At 41.1% G+C, this 15,440-nt stretch overlaps 1 protein-coding gene across 2 annotated transcripts in view; it reads left to right on the top strand.

Moving 5' to 3' along the window:
• Positions 1 to 13,865: 13,865 nt before the first annotated feature.
• WDR7 (WD repeat domain 7) overlaps positions 13,866 to 15,440 on the top strand; it is a gene marked incomplete at its 5' end in the record, with an annotated part of 133,050 nt that continues 131,475 nt past the window's right edge. Inside the window, 2 exons of one of the 2 annotated variants that reach the window (XM_082012846.1) lie at positions 13,866 to 14,027; positions 15,200 to 15,306. In XM_082012846.1, the coding sequence (XP_081868972.1) occupies positions 13,869 to 14,027; positions 15,200 to 15,306 (266 nt within the window). The remainder of the gene's footprint in view (positions 14,028 to 15,199; positions 15,307 to 15,440) is intronic. The other variant, XM_082012845.1, reaches the window with a different exon arrangement.

The following is a 15,440-nucleotide window of genomic DNA, read 5'->3' as shown; positions in this document are numbered from 1 at the left end:
GCTGCTGTTAACACACAAGCATCTGTTCTTGGATGATGGGGCACCCATACTCACTGGCCAGGAGTCATGTGGCTGTATGTAACTGGCATATCTATACAGATATATTGATATATCTGAGCATTACTTTTATCATCAAAAACATACCAATGTAGTAACAATGTCTATCCATACTTTTATGTTCCACAGTTGAACTGAAATTGATTACTAATTCAATGGCTATAAAAATTTGGAGTTGCTTTGGTAGTATGGAACGTATCTGATACCAAGTCCCCATATAGGGAATGTGTTAGTTTTAACTGCAGAAATAATTTTCCCTTTTCTGCCCTAAACAGCTGCCCTTCCCATATTGATGTACACTGTTAAACAGCTGATGGGAAAAAGAAAACCACCACTGAACTGCCATTAGCATCAGCATTTTTGATGATTTGTACATAACCAAAAGCAATTATTCACACATACCAAAAGTTAACAGTAAAAATGTTGGTTTGGTTGCAAAGAGAATAAAGAAATACAGTCAATAGCATACCACACCTTCTTAGCATGGTCTGTTGACAAGGCCCAGAGGACAAGCCCAGCTTATGTAGGCTGCAATCTCCAAGACCTCTGCTTTATTTCATCTAAAAGTTGGAAAACGTGTAGGGTAGGAATTCCCTCAAAATGTGCTAACTTAAAAAATTGTCCTTGTTTTGTCATTGACTGTTTTTTGTGACATTATGGGGATGACAATTCTCGTTTGGAGACAGGTATTACTTTTTTTTTTTTAGGGTCCTGATACTATCTTTTTTCATAAAGCAAAGTGAGTGCAATAACAACTGCAAAAATTAGGAGTCATAAATGCTTAGAAGCAGTAAGGGGAAAAAATAAAGAGGGATTAGTGGCATATATTAACCATGTTCCAGGATACACTAAGTAAAAATAGAAATTAAACCCAGAACTTTCTGTACCCCATTTTGCAATGTCATTACTGACAACTTACCAATGCGCTTTATACACCCCGCACACGCTTTTGCATAAATTTCCCCTCGAGCAGGCGTCAGAGAACCGCATTTTTCACGCTCAGAACCCGACGTGTTTCCAAGATACCGCCTGACGACTTCCATCATTTATGAAGCCCTTCAGAAACTGCTAAATGTAAGCTACTCCTCACGGCTCTCCCCTTAGGAGCGAGCCCTGCCGAGGGGCGGGGGACGCGGCGAGGCCTTCCCCTCAGCGGGGCCTGCAGCGGCTCCGGCGGTTCCAGCTGTCCGCTCCGGCCGCCGGCACCCGGCCCTCGCGGCGGCCCCGCCTCCCTGCGCCCCTCGCCTGGCCCCGGCCCCGCCGAAGGCCCCAGCCCAGGCCGCCTGCCTTCCGGGAACCCCCCCGCCGCGGCGGCAGCAGAACGGGGCGCTCCGCCGCGCGGTTTCCATGGCGACGCTGGCCGCCTCTGCCTGCCGTCAGTCACGACGGCCGGGGGCTTTGCGACAGTAGTGGTGGTAGGAGTCGCGGCAGCCGGCGGTGTCAGCTGGTTGCCGCACCGGCCGCTGGCGAGTGAGCGCGGCGGGGGCGCGGCGCTCGGGGACTGGCCCCACCGCCCCGGCGGGGACAGGTGAGTGCTTGTCGGCTGCCGACAGTCTCCGGGCGGAGGGCAGCCTCCCTCGTGGGCGGCGGCGGCGGCGGTGCTGGGTAGGGCTCGCTGCCTGCCCCGGCGCTGCCCTGGCCCCCGGCGGCTTGGCGGCGGCCCTCAGGACCCCCAGTGCGGCGGGGCGGTGGCGCGGACCGCCATGTTGTGCGGGAGGGAGCGGAGGCACCTGCCCTGGGGCTATGGCGGCCTGCGCTCCTGGCGGGAGGGGCCCGGCGGGCGGCCTGCGGGCTCCCGGCCCCCGCACGCGGCGGAGGTGGGCCTCCCCGCAGGGCTCGGCCGGGCGGCGCGGGTAAACGGAGGTTTCGTGCGCTGGGAGGAGGGGGTCAGTCACTCCGCGAAAAAGGGTGGCGGCAGGACGCTCGGTGCGCGGCCGCGCTCGGCTCCGCGCAGACGAGCGGTGGGAGCAGCGCGGCGCGAGCCTCCGGGCCTCCTCGCCGCAGCCCCATCGGGGCCCTCGGGGCCGCCGCAGCCTGCGGTGGGAGCCTGGGGTGGCCTCGCTTGCGCGGCGGTGGCAGGAGCCGGCTGTCCGCCGTGACGCTGGACCTGCCAGCGGGCTTCCCCGGGCCTGTCCTTTCGGTGAGTTTCAAGCCACAACGCACCGTGGGCTTTTTGTAATGCCTCGCGTGGGTGGTGGGAGTCGGTAATAAGCGACCGCTTATTAATAGGGTGGAGAACTCTTGCTCTGATAACGGAAAGTTATCTAGGGAGTGACTTTTCATACAGAAATATCTGGGGAATAATCATTTGTAGGAACTTGAATTTCTTTTAATGACAAGTTTTCATTACTTCACGGCCTCTCTATTTTCTTTTTCTGAGACAGCCACGATATTATTGGCCACTAGGGATGTGATGTAGGGTTTACTTTGCAACTGCTTTGGATAACTGTCCTTCATGTGATCGTGACAGTTTTAGGCAGGAAAAAATATATGTGGATTTGATGTGTCATCAAATTAAGTGTCAGAAAAACCAGCAAAGAGCTTTCAAAGGTATCTGTTAACTACAATGAAAGATTTGTAGTTCCAAATTATTATTTCCTGCTCTTTCTTGTTTTATAACCTTCTGTGTATACAGGGAGTGGTGGAGTCTTTTTGGGGGGATAACCAATCTTTTTTTCATATTGTTAAATATTTTTAAATCAGACTTTTGTAGTCATTCACTCAGCTGGGGCAAAGGGCAAGCAATAATCCTTAATTGGATTGTCACTGTTGTTATTGCCACCTAAAGGTTAAGGAAGAGCTTGTGTCTTAACTATTTACTTTTCAATTTCTGGTTTGAAACACAAGTTTGTATTTGTTGCATTTGTTTTTGATCCTGAGTGTATTGGGATGGCTTGACAGTAACATTTACAATATTTTTATTTAAATTACTGTAATATGCAATGACCAATTCAAGACATAGAGCCCTGTAACAAGTATTGTTTTGGGGTGCTTGAAATACAAATATGTTGTACGATGTAGCACTGCAATTTGGAGATAGCTCTTGCAGGTAAATTGACTTTGGGGGACATAGAGGCAATGGCTGCACAATGTTATGGAGAAACTCCTGATTTAGGGGAAAAGTGAAGAAGCCTTGAGGTGATGGAATTTTGAGTCAACAAAGTACATGGGGATGAAAGAAGGCCAGGTGCTATTAATGTTTTAATCCTTGGCCAGCATAATGAGAACAGTGGTCTGGTTTGTTAGTCATTATTACCTTGATGGAAATCACCTTTTCATTTCACATAAACTTCAGTGTAACCTAACAGTTTTGACCAAGTTCAAAATAGTAGGTTAGTTTTCTCCTGCAGATATGCTTAGTTCTGTTTTAATGAGTAGGGTTAGTGAGGTCAGTGTGAATACTCATAGTAGTAAAATAAGTATGCTGTGTTTCTGAAATTGGGGCCTTTCAAAAGTCCTTGCACCTCTTCATGATGGAGGGATACATCAGTTCTCCTTCATAGCTGTTGGGGTTTTATTGTGTATATTGAAAAGAATGTCAAAATAAACATGGTTGCCAGTTTAACTCCCCAGCTGCTACCCCCTTTTGTGTGTATTTGTGTGTGCATGCATGTCCATGTGCATCCGGGTGGCATTAAAACTGCTGGTTACCTATCTTTGGTTGCTGTCACCATGAACAAATTGTTTCTTGATTGTATAGTTAACAATTTATTGCATTCTTCACCTGTTTACTCATACCACTCCCTTAGTGAAAAATTACATTTTTTCAAATACTTCTTTTTATAAGCAGTTTTTAGCATAGTGTTGCAATAATCTTTTTGTAGTTGCAAAAGAAAGTGTGCTGTTAATTGGATAAACTATAAAGGTACAGTTGTCATTCTCTAAGTTTTGCATTCAGTGCTTACCATATGCAAGCTGAAATGATAATGATTTGATGCATGTGTCAAAGCGTAAGATCTGTCCTAATAGATTGTTTGATAGTATTTTGTATCCTGCAGACCAGGTCCAAAATTTCTTTTAGCTAAAAAAACCCCAACAATAAAAAAATCAGGGATTTATTTGCTGAGAAAGTATTACCTTTTTAAAAGCTTTCACAGACTTCCCAGTTGGCATCGATTTACAAAGGGTGAGTTGTGCATAATGAAGATGACAGCCTCCTGCGATGAGATGACGAGCAGTGAGTGTTGTTTAGCTTGACTATAGTAAGGCTTCAGCACAGTTTCCCATAAGATCCTTACAGACGAGCTGCTGATGTATGGGTCTCGTTAAGTGGACTGAAAACCCACAGAATGGTCGGGCTCAAAGGGCTGCTGTTGTCAGCATGATGTCCAGCTGGAGGGTGGTTGAGCACTGAAACAGGTTGCACAGGGTGAGGTTGTGGAGTCCCCATCCTTGGAGCTATCCAGAACTCCACTGGACACAGTCCAGGGCAGCCTGCTGTAGCTGGCCTGGCTTTTGCAGGGGTCTGGAGGGTGTGATGTCCCGAGGTGCCTGTCAACCTCAGCTGTTCTCTGATTCAAACTTGCTTTGTTAGATTAATGATAGGTTAAGGAAGCAAAAATATTTCACATTTGATCCCTTTGTAGTGATTCAGGACTAATTCCAAAAGAGACTGAAAATTACTGACAGGCCTTCAGCGACAAGCAGAATTTAATTGACATAGTAAACTTTACTGACCATTTGTATTTAATAACAGAAATGTTTATTTTTTCACAATATATTTAAAGAAAGGCATGATTGTCTAAATATGTGGGTTCTTAGAGTGAAAAATCTCTGCAGCTCTGGGTGAAGTACTTAATTTTCTTCTCCCTACCTCATTAATCATTTTTCTCCATCCCCAAGTATTAAATGGAAAAGGTAACTTGTAATTAAATCATCAGATTTTTAGAAAATGGACTGGATTATTCAAATGGAAGCCATGATATAACAGAAATGAGCCTTTATCATAAATGTATGATTGTTTTTATGTAAATTGTTTTAGGAGGGGTGTTACAATGCTTAACTAATGTCTTTACGAATGAAAGATTCTGTATGCATGAAAAATATTAGGCATAAAAATTGCTGTTCACTTGAAAATATGCAATCCACTTAGAAGATTTGTCCTGATGTCATGGATGGCAGCCATCTCTGTACTTATTGATGGCAACTCTGAATAATAATGTAATTTAAACACTGCTGAAAATACAGAAAAATGGCATTACCATGTGCTAAACATTGATAGGTTAAGAATAAATCATCCCTTTCCCTATCTGAGTTGCTTTGTTTGAACATAAGCACAGTTACATTTATTTAAAAGCAGATGTTCATTTGGAAGCCTTTAATGGTTCATTTTGGAGCTGTTACATACTGAGAACGTATATGATAAAGAAACAGTCAATTCATAGATGTATTTCTTTGGCAGATTCTTTTAGTGTCCACACATATCCTAAGATTAATTCTTTATATGCATGTGCTTTAATTGAAATAAATGTGTTTGGAAAGAGTTGCTCTTGGCTTTTTGTGCTTTTTTAAGACTAAGGTAGATTTACTTATCTTTTCATTTCTTTCCCAAAAGATGCATTCCTTTCTCCTGGCCTGCCTCATATCCCGCCCTTGTGCTTGGTGTACCAGGATCTGTCTCCCCGAGGAGACAGGCTGTAGCGCAGCACAGGGCTCACTGAGCTCAGTTCTGGCAGCGTCATACCACAGTGCTGTAATGGGACATGAAAGTACTAATCTGACTGGGTTTATGCACAGCTGATACTCTCTGTCTCTGTTTGGGGAGATATCGCTGTGATTTGTTCCAGACTGCAGTAATTCCTAGCGCTTAGGTGTGCAGTGCTTCCAAAAGTGCCCAGGTAACTCTGAATTCCAGCAGGGTCACACGTGGCAGATAGCAACGCGATGATTGCTTATTGCTCATGCACGTAGACTACACCTAAAACAGGTTTCTTTTTGGTGACATAACTGAAGTTACTCTCCTGATTTTGTAATTCTAGCAATACTAGGATTTTTAAAGTTATGTGTGCAAACTGTTAGGGCTAAGTGCTGTAAGAGGGTGAAGAATTTGTGTGGTTCTGCCTGCCCTGTCTGTGCTTTGAAAGTCGTCAGCGGATCAGATGAGTTGGGCAGTGGTGTTTAGTTGTACTGAAGGACGATGTTAATTGTACTTTCTGGTTCTCTCGCCTGCAATCCGTGTTCTGTTCTTCTATCCTTTCCTTTAGCTTTGTTTTCTGCTTGTGCAGCCTGCAACATCATTATCCCTGCTGCTTCTTAAACCTTTCCTCATATATCTACCCACTGAAATATTTGAGGGCAAGGAAATCTACGTACGCATCAGATGCTGTTCTGGCCACAGCTGTTTTTCTTTCCCTGCACACAGGGAATGGAAATACTGCCAGCTAGAGCATTATATCCACCTGCTAATGACAGGTGCAAAAGGAAACTGGTTTTATTTTCCCAGGGCAAGGCAGAGGGGAAAAGTTATTCTCACTAGCTCCTTGTCTTTCTACCATAAATTAATTTTGGTTTTGTGTGCTTTTTCTGGCTGTAAAAATCCTTATTATGGATGCTGTTTCAGCGCAAATAACTTGAGGCTTGCAAGGTTTAATCACGTTTCAAGGCTTCCCATCATGACTGGAAGTTGTGGGAAGACTTGAGGAAATTGCAAATAAAATGTTCCTTCAACAGGAACAGTTTGTATACAGGTGGAGGAAGGTTTGTGGATTTATTATTTTTTTGCCTGTCTGTTGCTGTCACTTGGAAAGGTAAAAGTATGTGTGAAAACTGAACGGACAGGAACACTAAGCATTTTTAAAAATACTGGAATTCGCTTCCAAGCGTGAGTTGTGGCAGAAGCTAATAACCCATATGATAAAGGCTTTGAGTCCTGCTGTGGTTTGTATGCAGAATCGGTTTTTTTGGGTGTTATTCTGGATTGGTGCATATTAGGTTTATTTTATATGACAGATAAAGTAGAGGAACAAAAAAATTACATGACTATCTTTAATCTGTTATAGAAACAATTGTTATAAAGCCCTCTGACTGTGCATCTGACCTTTGTCTTTATACCTGTGGCTATCCTACCTGGTCATTCTCCTGACTGTATTGAACGTAAGCTACTGTTAACTTGAAAATTTTCTATGCATCTGCCTTGTCACTTCATCATCAGACTTTGATTTGACATTACTATTATGTTTTCTGATTGTAATTTCGTTCAATAAGTTAGCTGTGAATAGTTTATCATAGCTTACTAGTCCTGAAAGTGCTAGTTAGTGTTTAGAGGACGATGGCTTGAAAGATGTTTATGTGAGTCTTTGATTCAGTATTTAATATGTTGTACATAAGAAATCAGTTTAATAGCTTTACTCAAATAGGAATTTATCCCAGATTATGAAATTTGCCTAAATACCAGCCTTAAATAGTGCAGCTGAAAGAGTCACTTGACTGTTCTACCAGATCAGCATATTATTTTTTTACTTTTTTTGGATCATCTGCTAATCTAAAGTATCACTTCCTCCTCAAATACAAAGAGCATAGCTGAGATGTATTTGTCTATATCTCTAACTGGCTTATATTTTGACAATATAGTGGACCTAGTAACGAAAGCATGAAAAAGGCTGAGGTACTCAACGCCATTTTTGCCTTGGTTTTCACAGGGAAGATAAAAATCTGTAGGAGCAGAGAGTGGCTAATGTGATTGGGAGGCTGCTCTCTATGGTTGGAAGGTCGTGGTGATGGCGTGAAGTCCCTGGTGGCTGTGGAAAGTCCTGGATCTGAAATGGCACACGGGCTGCACAGCAGCTTTGCAGAAAAGGAGCTGGGCATCCTGGTAGGGAAGCAGCTGTGTGTCCTTGTGGCCAAGAGAGTTGCATGCTGGACTGTACTAGCAAGGCTGTGGCCAGCCGGTCAAGAAAAGGAGGCTGCACTGCGGTACTGTGTGCGGCCTGGGGCTTCCTGGTACAAGGAAGCTGTTGGTGTGTTGGAGTGATCTGGTGGAGGGCTGCCAGGGTGGTTCAGCCTTCATGTCTGCAGTTAGGTAAAGATACAGCAGCAGAAAACTGGACATCTAGGATACTTCCATTTAAATGAAAAAAATAGACACATCTTTATTTTATATTTCTCTAATTGTTCTGCCTGGCGAAACACGCCTCACTGCTCTGGACTGTTCTGGTACACCCTCAGAGAGATAGATGGTGACGCATGGGTGTAAGTAGCGGTTATCCGCTGTAGGCAAATAGCGGAAGGGCCAGCTTTAGAGGGGATTTGAGAGACTATGGGTTTGTTCAGGGTTGTGCAAAGGGACTGAAGAAGAGGGGCTTTGACTCCAAAGATGTGAGTGGAAATAACTTCCTAAGGCACTGCAAATGGGAGTGCTGCTGTGATTTACATTGCAACTTTCACCTTATGAAAAAGCAAATATGAGGGAGAGAAGAGATCCTGTGTTGTGGGGCAGAGAATGAAAAAGAGAGCCTCCACTTTTGTCAAGTCTTTTCAGGAGGGTCTTTTCCCACATCCCTGCACCTGCGTATTGTCTCTTTGAGACAGGTAATTTGAAAGTGAAGTAAAATAACTACAGGTATGCATTTGTATATACACATGTCTATATACACACATACCCCCCTACATACATGCAGTAACACCAACCCATTCTTTTATTGGGAGTTTGGAGGAAGGAAACTGGGATTCTGGCACTCACGGAAGTGACAGAGAAAAACTTAACAATCCCGATGAAGACAGAGGGGTATTAAGCAGGAAGAACTCAACTCAGTTTGACATCTCCATTTTCCAGTTCAAAGTTCCAGTTCCCTTTTCTGCAAAAATAGTTTATTCTTGAAAGGTATAAATGACTAGAATGTGGGATTTCATTTATAATGACTCACTGTGTGCTTTTTGACCATTTGTTAGTTGTACAGTGTTTATTTGCTGCTGCAGTTTGTGATCATTGATGTAAAAAAGTTATTGATTGCTTACAGACAGTGAGTGAGTTTTGGTTTTTGCGGGGGATGTATTCAGTGTTTGCCAATGATAGAGAAGGGTTGTTCTTTGTAGACTGAAGTCTTCAGCTGTTAAAATGAGCTTGTGGTACTTCCTGAAAACGAAGTTTTTAATGAAGGCATTGCGGTACCATAATAAAAAACTAGAAGGAAAGAGGTAGTTTTTCTTTTTGCTCTCTCTCCCAAGGGTTGATATGAAATATTTTAAGAATTCTGCTTCTCTTAGATAAAAGTTTTGAAATATGAATATCTGTAAGCCTTTAGAAAGTATTTTGCTGTTGATGTTTTCAGTGCTTTCTCTGCATGGAAAATATAAAATACATTAAGTTACTTATATGTGCTAATACTGTTGTGTGTTGTAATATCCTATATGTTCCTTTTGAAAATTCAGTTTAAGTATATATTTATAGTGCTATTGATTTTAAAGTTTTTTTTATCAGTAGTTTGGAAGAGCATTAAACTGACTGCAAAATTTCAAGGAGCAATTTTATCCCCTGGTAGGGGATCTTCTGTATTTGTTCAAAAGTGCAACCATTTGCATTGCTGAAGCAATCAGGTGACATGTAAATACTGTGACTTGGTCCCTGAACTGTGAGCAACAGGAAAGGAATGAGAACGTATTTTTACATTGCTTACCAGCATTTTTCCTCATACATTTTTCATCTCTGAAATTATTGATGGATTGCTTTATTATCCATTAAAACTTAGTGCATAGATTACACTGCTGATCAAACCCTATTTACTGTCATGAAAAAAACACCCTTGGAGGAAGTGTGGTCGAACAAGTGCTTTTGAGATCACCGTGAACCAGCGTGTGTTCTAGTCGGGGGTGAGAGGAGCATGCTGTGTGTTACCTGCGGGGGCTGCCGTTGTGGCATCTCTCAGGATTAATCTAGGCAGTTTTGCATTTCTGCTCCACCATAGTGGAGCTGCTGAAGGGAGCTTTTTGCAGGTAGCAAGGGAAAAACACTCAGTAAAGAATATTGCACCGTGATTGGTATTCAAGTGCTTTAATATATATAAAGCAAAGAAATTTCTGTCTCTCCCTACCTTTCCTAGTGTGTCCTTTGTTTTATTTCATTACAAAAACTGGGTGATAAGAGTTAGATGGTGATTTTTGTTCTTGTTTATGATTGCATGTTTTTGTATTACATCTCAACTCTTTATTTCTGTTTTTCACTGTATTTTTATGGTAATTTCACTCTTAAATCAAGTATTTTTAGAATTGTAGCTCTTAGTAATGTCACCATGTTCTTTAAAATTTTTAAATTATTTAACGGTTCTGTATTGTGATGGCCCAGACAGAACAATTGATCTATCATTGCGTAACAATTAACACTACATTTACAGGCATGTTTTACAACTACTAATTCCAGGGCAGCTTTTAGGATGTTGCAGTAGATTGCAACTGCTTGATTGTTGGTCTTTATTTATACTTATCCATTAAATAACAACTCTGACTAAAATAAGTAGTTGTTAATAAAGATAGTCCAATTGGATGCAAGAAAAGAGTTGGCATAAAATGACATTTCATAGTAAGTGAAATTACTGCCTTTATGTTACAGATTTTGTGAAAAAACCTTAACGCATTTCTCACTTTTCGGAAGTTCGAGTACCTCTAGCTGGCCCTGTAAGGTGTTTTACGGTTCGTCATACTTAGCTATTCATTACACTGCTCTTGCTGCCTTCCCTTCCCCCATTTTTCCATGTACATTATCAGGTTCGATTTCTCTGGCTGCAGAGGTTGGTTGCACTAGGAGTACAGGCAGCATTGGTCAAAATTAATTAAAAAAATACTTTCTTGTAGAAATCGCACTGTAATTTTCATACATATGAGATTACATTAATTTATGTTAAACTTCATGTAGTATTGTAAAAAACAATGTTCTGAAACAGAAGGTATTTTTGGTACAGAAAGCACTTGTTTAAGTGTGGGAGTCACCACTAGGAATGGCCAGGGTATTGTAAGATCAAAAGGTCAAGTTCGTGGCTGGTACAATCAAGGTCTCTGTAGTTGCCTCTGCTTATATCAAATCTGAGTTTGTCTTAAAGGGGAGACACCAAACCTTGCGTGATAGTTTTCAGTGGAACAGAAGTTTGATTAAGTTCCCACAACTTCCATGGAAATCTGGAGCTCATGCTTGTGCTCCCTTTGCTAAAAGGGCAGGCGGGATTGCTTTGTGGTGGTTGGCAGTAGCTGGGCAGAGGCTTAGCACGACTCCACTAGGTTTGCTAGTTAGTTCCGTATAACCATGGCGGTTGTCTGATCAGAGTATCACGGGGACACCAGCAGAACTGTGGTTATCACAGTGGGGAAGTAAAGTTCTAGTGAACCCGACTTGGATTCAGGATGACCTTTATTCTTCCTTTGTCATAATTCAGAATTTTTTTCCCTCCTCTGAAGTGCTGTAAAATAGGTTTACATATATGTGAACAAATGCAAATATTGCCGGATTGTTCAGCCTAGAAGAATATGTATGTATCTCTAGAAAGGCAGGAAAATACACATTTTAAAAGATATTTCTTCAGTCAATCTTGCCTGTTTGCTGTGTTTTTACACCTCTAAATTGGAAGTTCTGCTGTGGTTTGAGCTGCAGTAAGTTCAGAACATAAACCTCTGCAAGGTAGTATATAAGGAGCATTTCTTTTATTTATTTAGTACAACCATTTTGCCCATTCATTTATCACAAAATTCTCCAAGCAATAACTTTATATAACTAAAACTTTTACCGCAGTGGAGTGGCGTAACTCCTACAACTCTGTTTGAATCCGGAATAAGAGACCAATAAGAAAACATCAGTAATTCTTGACATATTTTCTCTGCTTGATGGTTACACATATCATTTTTCAGTTGTTTCTGAGAGAGTAATAGTAACTGGAATAGCTCTTACGTACTTCTTATATAAACTTATCGTTAGTAGAATTGCACTATAACTTAAATTCCAGCATTTTTGCAGAATATACATAAAAATATACCCAAATGAGTTATGAGCTCAGCTGGTTACCTGGAAAGCAGAAGAAAGCCTTGTATTTACTGGTTCCTTTCCCTGTGCGTGGGCTTTCTTGTGTTCCCTGCCAGGGGGGTGCAGGCAGGCAAGGAGGCAGGCAGTTCCCAGAGCTGCTGCTTGCATCCGCCCTTGCCCAGCCATTGACAACATCAGTATAAGCAAACTCACATTCAAGGATTGTACAGAATCAAAACACTGAAGTGGCTGGCAGGCTCAGAATGCTGATAACAAAAACAGTGGTTTGTTTTGGTGTTTAAATCTTGTGCTAATCCTCCTAACTGGTTTTTATTACTGCAACTTGAATTTCTATCATTTCTTCCTCTCTGAAGTTACGATTCAAACACGTTTGTTGTTCTCTATTTCCCAGTCACCAAGAAAATTTTGGCTTTGACAGATAAAAATTTTCCCATGTTACTTGTGTCAATATACTTATAGGATACTAAATGTTGCTGTGAAGATAGTGTTGCATCTATTTCTTCTTGGATAGTGCCCAGAATCTTGTTCAGATGGCAAATCACAGTGATTGAAACTACCTTCACATATTTAATAAGCACATCTAGTGCTACTGTGCACATTTAGTGGATCCTGAAGTGCTATAGTGCAGGGTGTCGCAGGAATAAGTCAGTGCCTGCTTGTTGAATCTCAGTCTCTAAATCCCTTCAGTTCTGGTTTGGGATTGGGCTCATGGTGGTTGGTAGCGGTGGAGAAATGAGAGAGCATCAGAAGTGGTCTGTATTTGCTGTATTCTTTCTTTCCTAGCTTTCCTTAGTTCTAAATAGTGTTGATAATGCTAGTAAGGATTTTTTCCCCTCAAAGCACATCTTTTGATATTGCCTGTTCTCATTCCTTTTCCATCACCCCATCTAAGGAGCTTTTGCTTGCATCTGTCTCTGCTAATCCTAGAAGGCAGTCTATAGAAGTAAATCTTGAGCCACCGACATTAGAGAGGCGACACTTTGAAAACATTTACCACTCGGACTTAGAAACCAGAAACTGAAAGGTTCAAAACTGACATACATTTTTAATTACACTATTTCTATTTCTAATTGGCTTTTGTTTGTTTAGTTAGCCTCTTTAGCTGTGTGAGAGGTGGTATGAACTATCAGAGTAAGAGTATGAGTTAAGGAGTGGCGTTAACCTTGAAAATGTTTTCTCCCTCTAATTTCACCTAATGCAGGGTACTACATATTCTGACACAAATATCCATTTGAAAAAGCTATGTCAGTGTGACACTGTTCTAACAGAACGGTATTTTTGGTAAGTGCATCGTTGTCTATAGAAAGCTCCAGAGCCTATTTTTGACTAAAGGTGATTGCATTTGCAGATGGGGATGAACCCTACTATCGGGCATATAATAGCTGCTGCGGCCCTGGACTTAAAGCATTTGTTACTTCAAAATTGTTCTAAAAGGAGTGATTGTGGCAAAAGTACCTGCGTGCATAGGGATATATATTTGGTACCTATACATGTAGGGAAATTCCACTTTGAAAAGTATCTTTTGCAAAATGTGTAAGAAGTCAAAATTGTGAGGTTATAATCCTATCGCAGTTCACTGTGTTTTTTTCAATTCACAAAGAATTGTATTTGATCCATATACGAAGTTGAATGCATTCTCTGATGAGAGTAGGGGTGAGATTGTATACTGTAATTTATTTGAAGAGTGGCATACATGGTGACTATGTTTCGTTTGTGTAAAAAGTTTATGAAGTTACTTCAGACCAATTTTTAAAGTTTTTGCGAGGATAAGAATGTGCTAAGTGCAGGAATGGCATACCTGCTGAGATGTAATATTTATTATCTTGATTACATTGGCAGGAGTGAAAGCAAAATGGCAGGAAACAGCCTTGTTCTGCCCATCGTCTTGTGGGGCCGCAAAGCCCCCACGCACTGCATATCCACCCTGCTGCTCATGGAGGACGCGTCAGTCATTGTCACAGGATGCCACGATGGACAAATATGTCTCTGGGACCTTTCTTTGGATTTAGAGGTAAGACTAAAGTCTGTATAATCTTAATTTTATTTGTGTTTAAGGTGTGTACCATTGTCGCCAGTGTGATTTTATTCTTTGATATTATAGTATCCATTCTGGTCTTCAGTTCTTTCTACACCCTGTTCGCCTGTCCTTTCTTCCTCCCTCTTATGAGCCCTGTATTGACGCTACATGCTTCCTGTAGTGAATATTTCAGACTAGCAAGAGACACTTTTGCTCTTGAACTTTATTGCTGCTCCTGCAGTAATTTTTTTTTTTAAGTAATTACTTCCTCTTTTCCGGAACTGCTCTAAACTGGTTGCTAATCTCAAGTTTAGCTGCTTAATATTGTTTTGTGAAAACAGATGCCAGTGATCAGAGGACTGTACTTTAATAACCTTTAAAAGTTCTCTTTTTATTCAACCATTTTTTTCCTTGAAAGCTGAAAGAGAAAAAAGCCTAGTAGCAGAGGTAAAGGTTGATGATTAATTGTTTTATGCCAGTGGCTGCCGTGCAGTAGAAACCTGCAAGTGTCTGTTTTGAATATGATCTTGTAGTTTGCCTTGGTACAAAGAGTTTTAAACTCTTGGAATGAAATAGCAAAACAATCCTTTCTTTGAGGGGAGAGAAAAAAAAAGGCAGCATGCTTCACTGAATACCTAAAAATCTCTGAGTTACCCCCATAAATTATGTTTGTCTGGTGTATTTAAAAAGAGAGACCAGGAGAAAGCAACTAATTCTTTCTAGAAAGGACAAATAAAGGGCAGTTTTCTTTTTTATCTTTATGTAAAGCCCATGCATAGATTAAACTTATTTATGAATATATAGAGTTGTGAACTATACTTGATTGGGGGAGAAAGCTATTGTTGCAGTACAACACAATTTTTTCATTCAAATTGGGCCAAATTCAGTTTATGATTTAAAAATATAGATAGCATGAGTTTGCAAAATGCATTTTTTCACAAATTTGCATTATGGTATTAGGCAGAAACTTTTTTCATGTTACTATAGCAGCGTTCTGTGCAAACTCTTAAGATTATATATCTGCTGCTATGCTAATTGTGTGTATATAGGTATTAACACACATATATTTATATAATAGGTAAAATGGATATCTGGAATACGTATATTCTGGTTAAGTAATAGTGCCTATGCTGTTTTTACTTCACATTTTATTTCCCTGATTCTAGATTAATCCCAGAGCTCTGTTGTTTGGTCATACAGCCTCAATTACTTGTTTATCAAAGGCCTCTGCTTCCAGTGAAAAGCAGTATATAGTGAGCGCATCAGAAAGCGGGTGAGTTTCCTGAGGATTTATTAATATGCAGATCTGTTAAAAAATGGAAATTGAGGGTAGAGGAGAGATCAGTTTGTTTACATACACAGTATTTTTTACTAAGTATAATGTCTCTGTATAATGCCTAGTATGGT

This window comes from Phaethon aethereus (genome assembly GCF_964289735.1).
Source record: "Phaethon aethereus genome assembly, chromosome: Z".
NCBI classification, from domain to species: domain Eukaryota; kingdom Metazoa; phylum Chordata; class Aves; order Phaethontiformes; family Phaethontidae; genus Phaethon; species Phaethon aethereus.
This window is presented reverse-complemented; position numbering and strand designations above follow the sequence as displayed.